Here is a 19,028-nt window from a genome sequence, read left to right as displayed (position 1 = left end):
GGAGATAATGGTGATCTTTCCTCCTATATTGTTGCTAAGGCACAGACAAGCACAGGCAGGTAATAGACATAAAAAAATGAACGTAATTTTATGTGTGGTAAGTGGTATTCAAGAAAATAAGAGGAATGGTATAGAATGTGGTGGAAGTAGGGGGTACAAGGACACTGGCTAATTTAGAATGGGAAAATCCCTCTGAGATGGGGATATTTGAGCCGTGACCTGAATGACCTCCATTTGAAGATTGATGAAAAATCTATACGAGAGAAAGCAGTAAGTACAAAGTCCCCAGTTTGGGAAGTGCTTGGCACACCTGAGGAGCAGAAAGAAGGGCTGGTGTGGCTGGAGCCTAATGAAATTTAAATTGAGAGGAGGATGTGTCTAGGCCAGTTTATGTCATACTTGATAGACCAGGGTAAGAAATTTGAGTTGTATTTGAGTTGCAATGGACAGCATTGGAAGGCTTTAAACAAGGAAGAGACTTTTTTTTTAAAGACCGCTGGCTACGATATAGAGAAAAGACTATAATGATGCAGGGACAAGTTAAGTTTTAGCTAAGTAGTTATACTAATTTGTTCTGAGGGAAATAAAGTAATGCATATTGTCCTTTTAGCTTCAATCTGAGCGAATTAGAGAAGGAATGGAAAAAGTTACCAAATAGCCACTAACAATGGCCTAAGATTGTGAATGTGATGGTCTTGTTTTCCTACTTACTTGTGGCATTAACAAAGTGTATTAGCTTCCTATTTGAAATTTGTGGAATATGTATATTGAAATCTTTAGAGTTTTTAGGTTTAAATGCTTTTCGGAATTGACTGTTTGTTTTTCAGTTAAATTTCACATCTAAATTAAATGAAAACAATCTCAAATAAGTATAATTGCTACTGAAATTGTCAAAGGAATTTTACTGAGGCAAAGCAGTGAAAACATTTGCCTTCTATAAAGAAGTTATGATGCTTGAACTTAATGGCTATGAAGGTTAAAAATTTTAAATATAGATTAATCTCTGTGCTAGTGTTTAGAGAGAGATGACGTAAGAATTTTTTGGCTCTTCATGTTATTTTAAATGCTCATGAGTAATACTAGAAACAGGCTTTATTTGGAAATAGATATACTGTTTAAGACAAAATTTGAAGAGAGTTATTTTAAAGTGTTCCATTTCTCTTTGAGAAATATTTTTTTTCTTTGCTTAGATACCTAGCACAGTGATGAACTTAGCAGAAGACTCTGTCCTCACTATGCATGTGGTCTGCGTTGTGAGTTCTTCCACATAAGCAAACGGGTGAAGATTAAGCCAGGCCACCCATGTGGGGGATCTAGCCCACTGCCAAGGGTGACTTTTTAGGGTGCTTGGGCCTCATCCATCCTTTTATAATCAAGATTATTAAAACAATGGGAGATGCTGTATGCTGATCTCCAGAAGAACAAAGAATTAGTCGGGTGTTAAACCAAGAACACTAAAGATGCAGCAGTAGCCAAAATTGCTGTGACCAGGTATGGGACAGTAAAGGGAAGGCTGTAAAAAGAACCTCTGAGGACCCAGGTGACTCTAGCTGTTAATGTCTGTCTGTCCTTGGATATTGGGAACTGAAGCAGATGTCTAAGCTGTAGAGCTAGAGTTGACATGAGATACCACTGTCTCTTCTTGGGTCTGTGTAAGTTGTAGTCTTTATTGTGTGGCAGTGATTAGACCACTCCAAGACCCAAGGCTCATGAGGGTGGGGAGCTTCCAGGGTGAGGAAGAAGCAAAGTACTGGCTACTACCTCCTAGAAAAGATGCGAGAATTTGGGAGTGGTGGGAGGAACTGAGAGACCCTCTGATCTCCAGCGACTTAAATAGACAAGCAAGACCAGGTGTCCACCTGGGAAGCCATTTTTATATATTTTAGAATCTTGGCATATTGAACAAGCTCAGGTCTATTGCTTACTAAGCTTCTGTTCTTGCTAAGTTTCCAATTAGTAATTTAAGTTGTGCTGTGAAGGATTATATGCAGTTTGAAACTCCACAGTCCAGATTCATTTGAGTTAACACCTCTGTATCCCATATATGTATTCTCTTAATATATCACCTAATATTTCCAAAGCCCCCCTCCAGTCACTTTCATCTGGTCATCCTCTATCTTCTGACAATACTTTTTCCTCATAGCACTAAATAGTACCTGTCCTCATATTAAGTGTCTGTTTATTATCTGCCTCCTTCCCTGGAATGTAAGCTTCATGAGGGCAGGAGTGCAGTTTCGTTTATTACTGTAACCTCAGAGTAGAGAAGCCTGGCCACATAGTAGATGCTAGTATTCGTTTCCTAGGGCTGCTGTAACAGATACCATACATGAGTGACTTAAAACAACAGAAATTTATTCTTTCACAGTTTAGGTGGCCAGAAGTCCCAAACCAAGATATAACAAATTATATCTGCAAAGCCTTTATTTCCACAGAAGGAAGGTGACATTCTGAGGTTCTGGGTGGACATTAATTTGGCAGGGAGTAGTGGGGGGGACACTAACCTACTACAGTGCTCAGTAAATGTTTATTGGGTGAATGAAAATTCAGAGTGTATTCTAAGCTGTAAACCCCTTGGACATTTTCATCACAGTCTTCTCTTAATAATTGCTACAGAATATAAGGATTAGTTTGTGGTCCCAGATTTTTTAGGCTCCAATTCTGCTTCTACCACTTTCTACTTGTGAGATCTTAGGCAAGCTATTTAACTTTGTAAGCCTCAGTTTCTTCTGTAAAATGGTGACAATAAGAAGTAACAGTAAGTGCCCAATAAGTTTTAACTATTATTATGTGTCTACAACTATTTTAAAGCACTTTCTATATGTAATCCTCATAACAGCCATATTAGTTGAGCCTATTACACTTCTCATTTTATGACAAAGGAAACTAGATTTGTTTCAAGAATGAAAAACCTAGAAAATTATATGTCACTTTATGAAGTGCCTGGCACGTAGTACATAGAACAGCTTAGCTGCAGTAATATAGGTATGTGACTTTACCTCATAACTTTAAGACATCTCAAATTGATTCACAAATCAGAAAAAAAAATCTGTTGTGAGGTGAGGCATCTCAGTTTTTGCACATATGGTTACTGTCATTGAGGGAGCTCCATGCCTGGGAGGACTGGGTGGGATGCTGGCCAAAGGTAGGGGCATATTTAGGCAGTGAAATTGCAGTTATGGGACCCCTCTGTAGCACTGGGTGTGTGTGAGAGGACTAAAAATAAAATTCCTTTGAAATTTCTTACGGGGTCAGATATTACCTCCTTCCCAATGACTACTGTGGTATATTAGAGTAGGGGATTGTTGTCCCAGAAATATTTATGTACATCAAACAGAAGATCTACAAAATTGTTTTATCAGATACTGAATATATCAATGGGCTAGATGTATTATAGTACATATGGGTATGTTGTTCTCCCCCTTTTGACTAAATAAACTCTCCCCTCTCTGCAACAGGTAAATTTCCAGTTTACCTGTTTCTTGCTGCTTTTAATTTTTTTTATTTTGAAGGCTTTGCATCTTTATATGTCAGCTGAAAATATTACATTCTAACTCCCCAAAGCTATTCTCACATTATTTGCAAGTATTTTTTCACAGTTTACATGTTTGTGTATTTGTTTAATACATTCCACAAGACTGAAAGTCTTGGTGAGGGCAGGAACTCTGTCTACGTTGTTCATCTGGCAGCCAGCAAACCCAAAATAAGTATTAGTTGAATGAATAGCTAAATAGATGAGCCATGGGGTAGCATATCTGTTTTAGCTACTGCTTGCCTGTTACCATCCTGGGATGCTGCATGCTTCTCCGAGATCTCTTTCTTGTTCTTAAATTGTCTTCAGTTGTAGTACTAAGTACTAATTTGATCTGTAATGTGATATGTGACTAAAGTTTGCTCTGTAAAATCACCGTTTCCTGAGGTATATTCAATACCTTTAATTTTTCCATAAATCTCTTCAAGGTTTGTGTGTGTTTTCTTTTAAATTATCTAACTAGTTGGATGTATGCTTGAAGTGCTAGATAATAAAAGTTTCAATAGGCTAGAAATGTTTCTTTTTGCAAAATTATTTTAAGAAACTAGATGATGGTTGTCACTTGAAGCTGAAATGCAAATATAGCTAGTATTTTTTAAAGAATAATTCAAATAGGTCATTAAAGATTACTATGAGCACACTGCATATTCAAATCAGTTTGAATATGTTTTGAGACTTCTAATAGTTTATGATTCTTGACATTTTAAAAGTTTATTATAAAGAATATAAAACATCTTTACCCTCTTTTATATCATTACCTTCATGCAAAGAATACCTCAGGTATTCTGGCGCTGTTGGTAACTGGAACTGGTTGGGTTTTCTTGCTAAAAGGAAGTTTAAAAAATGTTTATTTTACACCATTAATGCAATTAGCTTTAGTTCTCAGAGGAACTAAAAGTGGAAAAGTGAGGGAGACTGATCGACCCTATCTCAAATCCACTGACGTAGCCACTTTAATTTTATAGTCCCTGTAGCACCTCCACCAGAGGGCAGAAAGTGGAAGAGAAAGGAGATGAAATAGAAACTTGTACTTGTCCTCAGAATGCCTGTAGAAACCTTAGCAATTGAATCCAGCCCTCATGTTATAGGCTGAGTTAACTGTGGCCCAGAAAGACTATGTGATTTGCTCACGGTGGAGCTGTCAGATGAGTCTCTTAGGTTCTTGATTCCCAGACTGGCACTGCGGTGATGGTGTGTGATGAGGTAGTAGTATCTTAGTAAGAACACAATCCAGAAGTCACTGCCTCGGGGGAATCCCAGCTCAGCTTCTTGCTAGCTTGTGTAGGCTAGTTACTTCAACTCCCTGAATCTGCTTTCTTATCTCTAAAATAAAAATAATAGCTGCTTCTTCAGAGTAGTTGGTGGAACTAAAAGAATACATGTAAAGTGCTTAGTATGACACCTGCCACATAGTATGAGCTGAATTATTGTGAATTATGATAAATTTGTCAGATACTGGTTTACAAATCGGATGTTAGAATAACATGGAATCAGTGTTTCCGTCATTTTACTATACATATGCAGTATTTTCTGCATTTGATCTCACTTCAGAAACAAAATACTGCCCCCCCATTTTACAAATGCATTTTTTTTTTCTCAGCAATAATATTCAAGAACAAGTGCTTGGCCCATATTTTGTTGTCTTTACATGGCTTTCTTTAAATAATGGGGATGGATTTATTCAATAACCTCATGAGTAATTTTCAAAATTTCCATTAAGATTTTGATTGAAATTGGATGAAAAATCATTTCTAAGAAAAACCCAATGAAGTGCCTTTCTTTGCCACATTTGACAATTGCCTTGGACTTGGTAATCATTACTGTGTTGAGTACCTCCAGTGCCCTCCTTGACGCTGCCTTAGAAAAGGTAGCTGCTTTTGAATGACAGGCAGGAATTTGTTCGCCTTTTAGGTTCAGCCTGTAGGTGCCCTCCGCAGAAAATCAGGAACTGGGGTTTTGGAAGCAGTCAGGGTGGGCTTCTCCCTTGTCCCTGCAGCCTCAGCAAAGAGTCAGGCAGTCTGGCAAAAGCAGTTTCTTCAGCATACCTAACAGAAGGCAAGTTTCCATATGCCTGATGCAAATAATGCCGTCCAAATGTTAAACATTTTTTGAGATAAACTTGTTTAATTGCCAGCGCCTGCAGTTAATTTTGATTGGCTACACTCTGGTTGAAAGAAAATGCTTTCGATGTGATACGGCAAATTTGGAGAAAAGTAACTCTTTTGCTCCCAACCACTCTTCCACAACTTAAACTTAATCGTCCTGTCCTTTTCTGCTGCCCTCGTGGAGTGTTTTTGAGGGAGACCAGCAGAAACTGACTTTCCATATGCCCCTGAAGAATAACTTCTTTGAATGCAAAGAGGTGGGGACACGGAGGATCTGTCATTACGGATTATTATGGGTGGGACCCAGAGACGGGAGTGAAGGGAGGGTGTGGTCCGCGGGTGGGATCTGTAGAGCAGACAAAATATGGGGCCCCTGGCGCTTAAAGTTCAGTTTGTCTCTCTTGAGCTTGGAGAAAGGCATCCGTAATGCCTCCCCGGGGGACACGTAGAGGAGAGAAAAGCGACCAAGATAAAAGTGGACAGAAGAATAAGCGAGACTTGTTATCCATGAAACAGTCTCCTGTCCTCGCTCCGGAAGAGCGCTACCGCAGAGCCGGGTCCACAAAGCCGGTAAGATCAATGATTCGCTGTCCTACCGCAGCCAGGTGTGATGGCCTCTTAGTCCCGGTGAATTCAGGGTCAGCCCCTCCCGCCCCCGTCCTCTCCTCCGCCCGATGCCACCTCCTTTCCCGGCCGTCGGTGAGCTCCCGCTCTGACAGTCCCGCGCTCAGCGCCCTGCACCCAGTTCCCAGGCGCACGGCCCTGGTCCCGACCTCCACCAGGGTCGCCCGGCGTCCGAGACCCTCCCAGGGTCATGGGCAGGGTTTCCTTCAGTGTTCTAGTCGGCTCGATCCGGAGACCCCGGTCTCCATGCCGGGGGCGATGCCACCTTTCCTGCAGAGTCCCTCCTCCGCACGGTGCCCTCCACGCATCTAGTGGACTTGGCTGCACACTGGCGGCAGGGGAGCCAGCCCCTCGGGGATCTACAGTTTCCTCTCTGCGCCGGCGTCGCGGGCGCCCGGTGGCTGGAAGGACTGCGCAGCAGTCTTGCCTGCCCCAGACGTAAGCCCCCTTCCCCAGCTGCGAGCGCCTGCGTCTGGGTCCCTCCATAGCCCGGGCTCGCGCTTGGTTCCCCGGCCCCCAGTTGGTGCCTGGGGATCACTCGCCCGTCCTAAGTGCTGGCATCCCAGAACTGGCCCTCTTGCAGAGTGCTGGGAACTTGTAGGTCCCTGCGTGCAAACTTTCTCCAGCGGCCGGGGGCGCAGGCTCTGCGCTGTAGCATTTGGCGGGCTCCGATCCAGTCCTGGGAAGGGGCAGCGTCGGCTCTCGTTCAGGAGGAGAAAGAAAGGGAAGGGCACCACGGACAGTCCCTACTGGCCTGAGCCCCCAGGAAGAGGGTCTAATTTGCGGCTGCCGCTCTCCTTCGGTGTCATTAGGGCCCCGGAATCCGCTTGCTACCGCGAGGGTCCCAGCGGCTCCGAATCGGGGACCGACCGGTGACGCTAGCTGCAGGCAGAGAGGGCAGGCTGTGCGGGCAGAAGGGAGTGTCTTGTCGGATCTTACTGGGACCCAGTTCCCTAGCTCCCGTGGCGGGCGCCCCACTCCTGCTACTACATGCTCGGGGCCAGTGGATGGCAGTGTACGCGCTTTTTGCACGGCTCCCGGTTCCTGGGACCGAGCCATGGGAGCTCTGATTATGAATTCAGCAGGGAAGCTGCGGGGCTGGGCATTCCCAGGGAAGCTGTTCGAGTAATTCATAAAGTGGAGCTTTCCTCCCGCGGGAAACTTCTGAGAACGATGCGCTGCAAAGACTGACTCCTGTACAAGACTTCGACGACTGACATAGGCACAATTGTGGCTTCTAGTTTTTATTTTAACTTTTTATTTAAAGTCACTTATCGATGGAAGCAAAACTCTGCAGAGGAACGTCAGACCGCTACCAGCAAGGGGGTGAAGTCAGGACTTACTGGTGATTATTGTCCAAGGGCACATTTAAGCAGATAGTTTTGAAATTAATTTTGGCATAACCCTGAGACAATGAGAAGAAACCATGCATTTATAAAAAGTTATTAAACCATTTTTTCTGTCACAGTCAAAACATTCATTAGCTTGTTTCTATTATTAGGTGCCCAATAGTTTTGTTGTGTGAGATTGTGCTAAAAATTGGTCCTCAGATCCTGGGGCTTGCGAGGTTAGAGGAGATGTGTGCATAGACTCACGTGTGGGCTTGGCTGACCAGGCAGGTTTTCCATAGAATGCTTTCCAGGACACCAAGAATTTCAATAGGATAAACTATTTTGGGGTTATTTGGGTGTGGAAACACATCAATCTCAAAACCTCAAGATTCTATAAGGCATTTTTTAAGGAGGAGGGGACTCTTTCCAGAAAGTTCCTTTCAGGGTAGGCTTACAGGACCAACGAGGAACGCCTCTGTTAACCTACCTGTGGGTTAAAAAGACACACCAAGAATTGCTCTATTAACCTCATCAAGCACATATCCAGGTATAGGGACACTTTCTTAAAAGATGCAAAACTCATTCCATCAGAAACCTTCCTCATAATGCTGCAGAAATCACAACAGCAACAGCATAGAAGGCAGGCATCAGTGCTTCCTCATCTTGCATTCCACCACCAGCTGTGGTTTCCTTTTGGCAGGGTCACATTCTCCACCATAGCTTCATGTGGATTTCAGCATTTGCTAGTTCTATTGCCTGGCCAGCCCCTCTGTTGACCTCCCCCACTGTTGGGGGCAGACAGGAAGTTAGAGGAGAAGCTGAGTGGCCCAGGAGCTCCAGAGAGTCGCTTTCAAAAGCCTGTACTTTCAAATCTCCATACTGTTAATGAGGTACTCCTTTCCTTATTTTTCCTCTTTTCCGCACTTCTGGCCTCTTTCAACACAAAGACTTGTGGTCTTAGGGTTTCTGAGTGTCTCCGCTGCTGGGGTAATAAGAGCTCTCTGAGGAGCAGGAGAGCCGCAACACTGAATTGTTGCTGAGTGTATCTGAGGGGGAAAGGTCTGTTTGACCTGCTACTTCTACTTAATAAGTTATTCAACAAGTATGCATTCATGCATCCTGTTAGCCCCATCACTATTCTTGGCATTCCATTTTCCTGGACCAAATGGAAAACGAGGCTGGCTGGCTAAAGGGTACTGACCTGATACTGGCTGGCTAAACATACTAGGTTCACACTATACACTCAAGGGACTCCAAGACTTAACCTGTTCCTCAGAGTCTACACACTCACATAAAGACGCACACAGACACAATACACTTGTTTGTTTTATGTCTGTTCAGAGAGGGTGGAAATGGCAGACCCCTTAAGAGTAGAAGGTGCTGTAGATGACCTGCCTTGGCGGGAAGAGTAGGAGCTTTGCTGTCAGACTTCTGACTCTGCCCCTTAAAAACCGCAAGGCTCTTGGCAAGTCAAATAATCTTCTTGCTGGGCCTCAGTTTCCTTGGTCAGAAAATGTAGATGGTACTATTGACCACCGGTAAAGACACTGCAGACTATGGAATATGTACTGGAAGTCCTTTATGTAATAGTGGTATATTCCAATGAAGGTTCCCTAACCCTTTTTTAAAAAACTACTTTATTGAAGTATTGGCGAGCAAAAACCTGTATATATTTAATGTAAACAATGTGATAAGTTTGGAAACAAGTATACATCTATAAAACCATCACCACAATTAATGTCACAAACCTATCCATCATCTTCAAAAGTTCCCTTCTGCCATCTTTATTATTGTTATTATTATTCTGTTATAAGGACACTTAACAGAAGATCTACCCACCTAGCAAATTTTTAAGTATAGAATATAGTATCGTTAACTACAGAAGCCATGCTGTGTAGTAGATCTCTAGGACTTATTTATCTTGCATTACTGAAACTTTATACCCTTGGTCCAATACCTCCCCATTTCCTCCTCCTCTGGGAAACCACCATTCTACTCTCTGCTTCTATGAGTTTGACTATTTTAAGATTCCTCATTTAAGTGGGATCATGTAGTATTTGCCCTTCTGTGTCTGGCTTATTTCACTTAGCATAGTGTCCTCTAGGTTCATCTCTGTTGTCAGAAATGGTAGGATTTGTTTCTTTGTTAAGGCTGAGTAATATTCTACTGTATGTATATATACATACAGTTTATATATACCCCATTTTTCTTTATCCATTCATCTATCAGTGGACATTAGGCTGCGCCTATGTTTTTTGCTATTGTGAATAATGCTGCAATGCACATGGGAATGCAGATATCTTTTCAAGATCCCAATTTTAAATTCTTTGGTTACACATCTAGAAATGGGATCATATGGTAGTTCTATACTGTATGCTGGTACCATATGCTGGATCATATGATAGTTCTATTTTTAATTTTTTTGAGGAAATTCCATACTCTTTCCCATATGGTTGCACCAGTTTACATTCCCATGAATCATATACAAGAGATCCATTTTCTTGGCATCCAACACTTGTTATCTTTTGTTTTTTGATCATGTTAACAAGTGGCAAAGGGCTGAAATCTCTTTGTGGTTTTGATTTGTAATTCTCTGATGATTAGTGATGTTGAGCATCTTTCATATACTTACTGGCTATTTGTATGTCTTCTTTGGAGTCATGTCTATTTAGGGCTTTTGCCCATTTTAAAATCAGGTTATTAGCTTTTTGGCTACTGAATTGAAGGAGTTCCTTATATATGTTGGATATTCATCCTTTATCAGATACATGATTCGCAAATATTTTCTCCCACTTTATAGATTGCCTTTTCATTTTGTTGATCATATCGTTTGCTATGCAGAAGCTTTTTAGTTTAGCATAATCTTATTTGGTTATTATTGCTTTTTTTTTTTTTTGCTATGCTTTTGGTGTCGTATCCAAGAAATTATCGCCAAGGTCAATGTCAAGATTTTCCCTTATGTTTTCTTTCAGAAATTTTACAGTTTCAGGTCTTATGCTAAAGTCTTTAATCCATTTTAACTTGATTTTTGTGCATGGCATGAGATAAATGTCCAATGTTATTCTTTTGCATATGTATAGCCAGTTTTCCCAGCACCATTTGTTGAAGACATATCTTTCCTCCATTGTATATTCTTGGCATCCTTGTCAACCATGTATGTATGAGTTTATTTCTGGGATCTCTCTTCTGTTTGGCCATATGGCTGTTTTCATATGAGTACCACACTGTTTTTGATTAGTGTAGCTTTGTAATATATTTTGAAATCATGACGTACGATACCTCTAGCTTTTTTTTTCTTGCTCATAATTGCTTTGGTGATTTGTTTCCTAATCTGTTTTTTCTTGAGGATCCAGTCTTATCCTAGACTTGGTGAGAAATGTCTCAAGACTTTTTCCACAGGCAGCTTTCTGTGACTCTAGAGCCATGTGATGCAATGGAGTAGCTCTTAGCCAATTGCATTTAGCAATTTTAATCAATGATTAAATTAATTTTATTAATTATTAGATTATTAAATTAAATCAAATTTAGCAAATTTAATCAACATTACATCAGATTAAAAATTTATTTCTTCAGTCTCCTTGGGCACATTTTAAGTGCTCAGTTATTTTATAAAGCTGGTGGCAACTGTATTGGGCAGCACAGATACATGATCTCCTTCATTGCAGGCTGTTCTCTCAGGTAGTTCTAGAGCTTTCTTTTGCTTGAGTGATGATATAAGATTTTAGGATGATAAAAATTTTCCTAGGCCAAGGCACAGTGGCTCACTGGGATTACTGGAGGCTGAGCCAGACGGATCACCTGAGGTCAGGAGTTCAAGACCAGCTTGGCCAATATGGCAAAACCCCATCTCTACTAAAAATACAAAAAAATTACCGGGGCTTGATGGCACCTGCCTGTAGTCCCAGCTACTTGGGAGGCTGAGGCAAGAGGATTGCTTAAATCCAGGAGGTGGAGCCTGCAGTGAGCCGAGATCATGCCAGTGCACTCTGGCCTGGGTGATAGAGTGAGGCTCCATCTCAAAAAAAAAAAAGAAAAGAAAAGAAAAAGTTTTCTGTAAAGCACCTCTATTTGCTTCTTTTTCTTTTAAGAAGTGGTTTCCTATAGCAGAATCACTTCTGTTTTGTTGAGGTCTCTTACATGGCCTAGGCATTTGTTGAATAGTAAATGGCCAGATTCATGTATAAATCACTGACAAGTGAGTATTAGTCACATAATCCTCTGAGTTCTCCCCTTCAGCCTTGATGATTTTGCTTATGTATTGTTCTTTTCCCTCCCTATGAGCTTTATGGCTGATGATTTTCCTGGCTTAGAGCAGAAACTAATACAAAAGAAGGAGACTATTCTCCCTCTATATGTACTCCTACATGTTGTACCATTTTTTACAAGAATGAAAGCACTATAATACTAAGTTCAATGTTTGGGGGAAAGATCCACCAAGTGTTTAATTTAATCAGGCTTAAAAACAAATACTCCACTTCACTACGTAGGACCCCTTCTTGAACTCATCCTCATTTGACAAACTATATATTTTACTTCCATGGCCTTCCTGGTGTGTGTTTCTGTGTGTTCTCTTATTGTAAGAATATCAGTCATATTGGATTTAGGCTTCACCCTAATCCAGTATGACCTTGTCCTAACTAACTACAACTGCAAAGACCCTATATCCAAAGGAAGGACACATTTTGAGGTTCTGGGTGGACATATATTTTGGAGACACTATTCAACCCATTACAGATGCATAGATATAGGTCAGTCTTTTCCCTAGCTGGGTTTCTTACCCCATGAAGCATATTCTGTTCCTGAGGCTTTACTAAATCTGCTTTAGTGCAAGCACGATCTGTAATGTTTATTGTTCTCATGGACAGACGATCATCATGCAGGTTGGGAGATTATGTTCTGCTAATGAGCGCTTTCTACCTGGGTGTGGAACACATGGGATGACTCACCCTGGGACTGCGGAGTCAGCTGTTCTTCCCCAAGCCTGTCACTGTCCCCAGCTCTGTCTTCAGTCTCTACCCTTTCTCTTCACTCATAAAGAGCCACAGTCATCCTGGAGCACTGGCTAGTCTGTTTGCCTCTTTCTTGAGCCTTCTGCATTGGTGTTTGGTCTGCTCTGAGCTCTGCTGAAGGGTGCCCATTAATTATGGCTTCCCCTCTGTCTGCTGGCAGTCGTCCCGATCAGCTCACCTTACAGCAGCCGTTTGCATATTCTCCTGCAATACATTTCTACATGTCCAAACCATCAGAGCTGGTGGTGACACATGCAGTGTCAATGCTTGATCAGGCTGGTTGAGGATCCAAGGTGGTCGTGTAAGTGATCCATCTTGTCATTTAATGTCAGTGCTGAAACTCTGTAAGAGGCTCAGGACGACATCTGTGGAGAAGGGCCAGTCGGCCAACAGGCTGGCTTAGAAGCAGGGCAGAAAATATAGAGGCGAGTTGCGAAGACCATTTTGGTGTCTCCAGCTTGTGCTTCCTTAGCCCAGGGTCCCTTCAACCCGTTAACCTTTAGGTTGACAGCACTTGAAGAGTACCTTTTGTTTGTAGCTCTTTGGGGGAGTTTTAAAATCCTATGCAGCTATGAAAGTAGGTGTCAGTGTCTCTGAAGCCACGAAAGTGTCATTCTGCTGAAGTGTCATAGAAAGAGATTGACAGTACCAGGAAATCTTAATCTGGGACTCCAAGAACCTCCTGAATGGTGAAAAATCTTTTTATGCATAGTTCTGTTTGAATTTTTCTGGTAATAGCACCACAACTTCCCAAGAAGTGAAAGCCATAGCTAGACCTAAATAGCTTTAATATATGAGAATTCAACTAGACAGCCTGGACAAAAAGAATACATTCATCCCCTTATTTAGCAAACATTTATGTGACAGGTATATTATTAGGCACTTAGGAGACATCCATGAACAAAACAGGGATTCATGCACTTGTGAAGCTTAGTTTCTAACTAAGCAATAAACCCTAAACCATGAGTGCAGGGAGGAGAGATGAATGTTTAATTAATATGAGTCATTCTATTCAGTGTCCTGGAGTAAGAGCAAAAGATGAGAGAAAGGAATTTGCCATTAGTTTCAGAACCCGGTGCCTTATATGTGTATCCTTTTTGCAGTTCCACGTGTGATCTGGGTTTAAAGATTGTGCCATTTTATTCTCTAACCTCAAGCCAATTAATTAATCTGGTACTCAACCGATGAGCCTGTTCCAGCTTTGAAAAAAAAAAAAAAAAACACCATGTGGGATTTATTGTTGGAGGTTACATTGGTCTCCAATGTGACACTCTCTTAAGGCTTTTCAGGGATTAGTTTGACAGTACATGATTTTCATCTTCATGTGCCTATTTTAGAGCCTTATTCTGGGAGCAAGATGCTACTCCTCTGTAGTGTGGTTTGGAAATCAAAGCTATATTGTTTTATTTACTATTTCTCTGTCATCCTTTAAAACAGTTTTGTCCAAGTCAAGCACCATCAGAAAGGGGAGTTCAATAAGAAGTTGGTACTAGGTTGCTGAGATGTTACAGAAGTCAGTTAACCTTTTAGATCCTGGTTTACTTGTGTAAAATGAGGTAGTTGGACTATTTACTCTTTCAGGGCCTTTTTCGATCTAAAGGCTATAATTTTTATGTGGCAGCAGAAAATGAGCAGGACACTGTCCCATTTTACTTTATTGTTTCTCTCTTCCCTTTCTGATAGCTGACAAGCTGGTGTGTGTTTTTCCTTCCTGACACCAGATGCATGCTATCTTTCCTAACACCACTGCTGCAACTCTCTGACACCAACTGGGTGTCCAATAATTCAACTCAATTCTGACACTATCTACCTGGAGTTAGTGTCAGATCCCACAAGACTGGCCCCACTTTAGATGACAGTTGCAAGTTCTGGGCCACCTGCACTTCTGACTGATTGGCCATGAATCAGGGGTTCCCATAACTCCCTCCCTCTTCAGGTTTGATAATTTGCCCTAATGGCTCACAGAACTCAGGACAACACTTAACTCACATTCACTGGTTTATGATAAAGCATACGAATGAACAGCCAGATGAAGCGGTGCCTAGGCCAAGGTCCAGAAGGTCCAGAAGGGTCCTGCTCCAGTAGAAATATAATATTAGCCACAGATGTAATTTTAGATTGTCTAGTAGCTGCACTGAAAAAGCAAAAAGAAACAGATAAATTTGAACTTAATAAGGTAGCTTATTTAACTCATTGTATCTGAGATTTTATAATTTTAATATGTAACCATCATAAAAATTAATGAAATCTTTTACCTTTTTTTTTTTTTTTTTTTTTTGAGACGGAGTCTCGCCCTGACGCCCAGGCTGGAGTGCAGTGGCGCGATCTCGGCTCACTGCAAGCTCCGCCTCCCGGGTTCACGCCATTCTCCTGCCTCAGCCTCCCGAGTAGGTGGGACTATAGGCGCCCGCCACCACGCCAGGCTAATTTTTTGTATTTTTAGTAGAGACGGGATTTCACCGTGTTAGCCAGGATGGTCAGGATCTCCTGACCTCGTGATCCACCCGCCTCGGCCTCCCAAAGTGCTGAGATCACAGGCGTGAGCCACCGCGCCTGGCCTACCTTTTTTTCATAACAAGTCTTTAAATTTCACCATCCTTACAGCATTTCTCCATTCAAATGAGCTACATTGCACGTGCTTAGTAACGACACGTAGCAAATATCTACGGTATGAGAGAGTACAGGGTTATATGGAGTGAGATGGTCTGAACAATGACCCCTAGAATAAACCCACATCTTAATCCCTGAGACCTGGGAATATTATTTTATATGTAAAAATTGTCAAAAGGGACTTTGCAAATGTAATTAAATTAAGGATTTTGAGATGGGGAGATTATCTTGGATTATCTGGGAGATCCTGATGTGATCACAATGCCCTTAGGAAGTGCAGGAGCTTCTGTCTCCATGGAGTTGGAGTGCTCCCAGAATGTAGATGTGTTCACCAATTCAGAAACTGTAAGCCTTGACACTTAGGGGTTTTTATGGAGATTTTGTTCATCACACAAGCATGAGTATGTGGTTATTAATTCAATGTCTAGCCCTCTCTCCTCCCATGAGGTTGAGGAGTAGTGCTGAAAGCTTTAGGCTTCTAATCAAAGTTTGGTTTTTCTGGAGACCAGCCCCTATCCTGAAGCTAGCTAGGGGTTTTCAAGAATCCAAGAATCACCTCGTTAGAACAAAAAGTGCTCTTATCACTCGTATCACTCAGGATATTCCAAGGGATTTAAGGAGTCCTGTGTCAGGAATTGGGGAAAAAAACAAATACGTATTTCTGATTATGCCATAGGAGTGCTGCCTGGGTAAGGGGCCTCCTACATGATCTTAGTGTCCACTTCCCTCTTAGTGGGCATTTGCTAATTCTTCTTACAGTGACCCTCTGCCAAAGTGAAAAATTGCCTGTTCAACCCCAAAAGACTGATCAGAGGAAAGCTGGGAGGCAGTTTAAACCACCATAGCTCTGGTTTCTCTGAGGGTATCTACTCTGGCTAGAGGTCAGATCCGAACATCTTACCTATGTATGCAGCTATGGGTGGTGAACAGAATGAGGAGGGACAGTCATTGGTATCAGGGCTCTTCCACCAGATGGCCCAGGATCAAGCTGGGTGCCAGGTGTGCCTCTGGGTGCTGAGGAAGTGTGACACAGGAGAAAATCTTCTTCTTTAAATAACTAGGTGGGAAATACGCCCCTATGCATTCAAAGTTAAGAAATAATTTTTAAAAAAACATAATAAAAATGTGCTCAGAATAGCAAAGGAGCAGAACTTTAAGGTAGAAAGGGAAAATCCTGAGATCTCTGAAACTTAGGAGGGTTGAAAGTAAAACCACTCAGGAAGTAGAGTGAGCCTGATTAAACCACTAAACCCAAGCCAGGAAATCAGCCAGGCAGCCTTGGGTGCAGAGGTGCATAGACTGGGCTCAAGTTCTAGCTTATCACTTACTGACTGGGTGCTCCTCCAGCACGTTAATTTCCTTTAGGCTCCATTTTCTTCTCTGAAAAGTTGGAAGAATACATCTCTTACAAGGCTGTAATGAGGATTTAATGAAAGAATGTATTAATGAAAATGCTTTATTAGAATGCATGTTGCTGGATAAATGTATTTTTTTATTGTTACGCTTATCTAGTTGTGCATATCCCTAATAAAATATCTCTCTTGAATTGAAATCTTAATTGCAGGAATTTAGTGGCTCTCTCTAGAGAAAGAAGAAATGTTGCTTCCAAAGTCTGGGCTCTCTTATAAGTAAGGCAAAAATAAAACAACTGAAAGTTAATGTCACCCTGCCTCCTTTATGGTCTGTAGTAGGACTGCTCCAATAGAAACATAATGTTAGCCACAGATGTAATTTAAGATTGTCTAGTAGCTGCACTTGAAAAAGCAAAAAGAAACAGATGAATTTAATCTTAATAAGATAGCTTATTTAACTCAATATATCCAAGATTTTATAATTTTAATATGTAATCAACATAAAAATTATTAATGAAATCTTTTACTTTTTTTTACAACAAGTCTTTAAATTTCACTCCCCTTACAGCATTTCTTAGTTCAAATGAGCTGCATTGCAGGTGCTCAATGACAACACGTAGCTAGTGTCTATGGTATTAGAGAGTACAGCGCTATATGGAGAGAGATGTTCCGAATAAGGACCCCCTAGATAAACCCACATACTAATCCCTGAGACCTGTGAATATTATTTTATGTGTCAAAAGGGACTTTGCAAATGTAATTAAATAAAGGATTTTGAGATGGGGAGATTATCTTGAATTATGTGGGAGGTCCTGATGTGATTACAAAGCCCTTAGAGAGGCAGAAAGGTCAGAATCACATGTGACAATTAGTGATGGTGGATGTAGAGATGGGAGGAGGAATGTGCTTTGAAGATACAGGAAGGGGCCACTAGCCAGGGAATAGACGCAGCCACTATAAGTTGAAAAAGGCACAGATTTTCCCCTGAGAGCCTTCAGAAGGAAGCAGCCTTGATAACACCTTGACTTTAGTCTAGTGAAACTGATTTCAGACTTCCGACCTCCAGAATTGTGAGATAATAAAGTTGTGTTGCTTTAAACTACTAAGGGTATGGTAATTTGTTACAGCAGCAAGAAGAAACGACTATATAACTGATACACAAATATTCACATCATTTCCAAGCGTGTTTTGTGAAGGTGTTGCCCTGGCTGCAGAGTCTTAGACAATCACAGTTGGCTTCATCTCAGCTTGTGCTGGGGTAGGCATTTGCAGTCATTCCTAGGGTTTTTGTGCATTACTGCTATCTTCCCTTAGCGCTGAGGTCTTTCTTTCTCTGACCCAACTGCTGCCTTTGATGGCAAAAACTCAGTTGGTGTCTTATCACTGCCCTTAAGGACGAACAGAGGAAGGAGTTTTTCTTATTAGGGTACAGTGTGCAGCAGAAAAAAGCAATGGTTGGCTCTGGATTCAGTGGCTCACGCCTGTAATCCTGGCACTTTGGGAGGATGAGGCTGGCAGATTGCTTAGGTCAGGAGTTCGAGACCAGTCCGGACAACATGGCGAATCCCTGTCTCTACTAAAAATACAAAAATTGACCAGACATGGTGGCGGGCACGTGTAATCTAGTAAGCTAGTTGGGAGGCTGAGGCAGGAGAATCATTTGAGCCTGGGAGGCAGAGGTTGCAGTGAGCCGAGATCACGCCACTGCCCTCCAGCCTGGGTGACAGAGTAAGACTCCATCTAAAAAAAAAAAAAAAAAAAAGCAATGGTTTGAAAAAGTTACTGGTGCTCTTTACTATCTGCTCACTTTTTTTTTCTGGTAAGTGTAAAAATGTTCTAAAAATAAAGTTCTTCATTTAAAAGAATTACTGCAATGTGGGCTTGGTGGGATTCAAGTGTTACTCTTACATCTTTATCTATATGAATGTTAGCGAATGTGTGATTAGGCCAGTGATTCTGGAACTTTAGTGTGCATGAGAATTACCTGGAGGGTCTGATCCAACACAGATCGCTGGGTCCCATTGTCAGTTTCTAATATAACGGGTCTGGGTTGAGACCCAAGAATTCATGTGTCTGACAAGTCCCAGGTGATGCTAATCAGCCGCAGATAGGCGTGGCATGGGAAAGCCCGGCAGAATACCTCACCTGCACGGGGACTCCCAGGCCTCACTTCTATGGGGAGGGAGCCACATGATTGCCAGGAAAGACTCTGAGGCTGGCTTTCCATCGCTGATCAGGACACTTACAGAGCCCTCCTCCAGCAACAAGCCCGGCAATTGGTTGCTAAGGAACTGGAGAGTCCGCACACAGCCTCTCTTGCTTGGCTCTGTTTTGTGTCTCGCACCCTGAGGCCTGAAGCCGATGACAATTCTGAGCTTCTCAAGTCTCAGTTAAAAATACCTCATTTGCCACAGGCCAGCGGTGTGCTCACATTTCCCAGCTGGAGTGACTCCCTGGACCTGGGGCTG

General features: G+C 41.9%; 1 protein-coding gene across 2 annotated transcripts in view; it reads left to right on the top strand.

Moving 5' to 3' along the window:
• Nucleotides 1-5,976: 5,976 nt before the first annotated feature.
• CORIN (corin, serine peptidase) overlaps nucleotides 5,977-19,028 on the top strand; it is a 257,414-nt gene continuing 244,362 nt past the window's right edge. For both annotated transcript variants that reach the window (XM_055246563.2, XM_055246562.2), the window contains exon 1: nucleotides 5,977-6,204. In XM_055246563.2, the coding sequence (XP_055102538.1) occupies nucleotides 6,061-6,204 (144 nt within the window). In that variant the 5' untranslated portion in view covers nucleotides 5,977-6,060. The remainder of the gene's footprint in view (nucleotides 6,205-19,028) is intronic.

This window comes from Symphalangus syndactylus, chromosome 16 (assembly GCF_028878055.3).
Source record: "Symphalangus syndactylus isolate Jambi chromosome 16, NHGRI_mSymSyn1-v2.1_pri, whole genome shotgun sequence".
NCBI classification, from domain to species: Eukaryota; Metazoa; Chordata; class Mammalia; order Primates; family Hylobatidae; genus Symphalangus; species Symphalangus syndactylus.
Note: the sequence above shows the minus strand (reverse complement) of the source record. Positions and strands in the feature narration are given on the sequence as shown.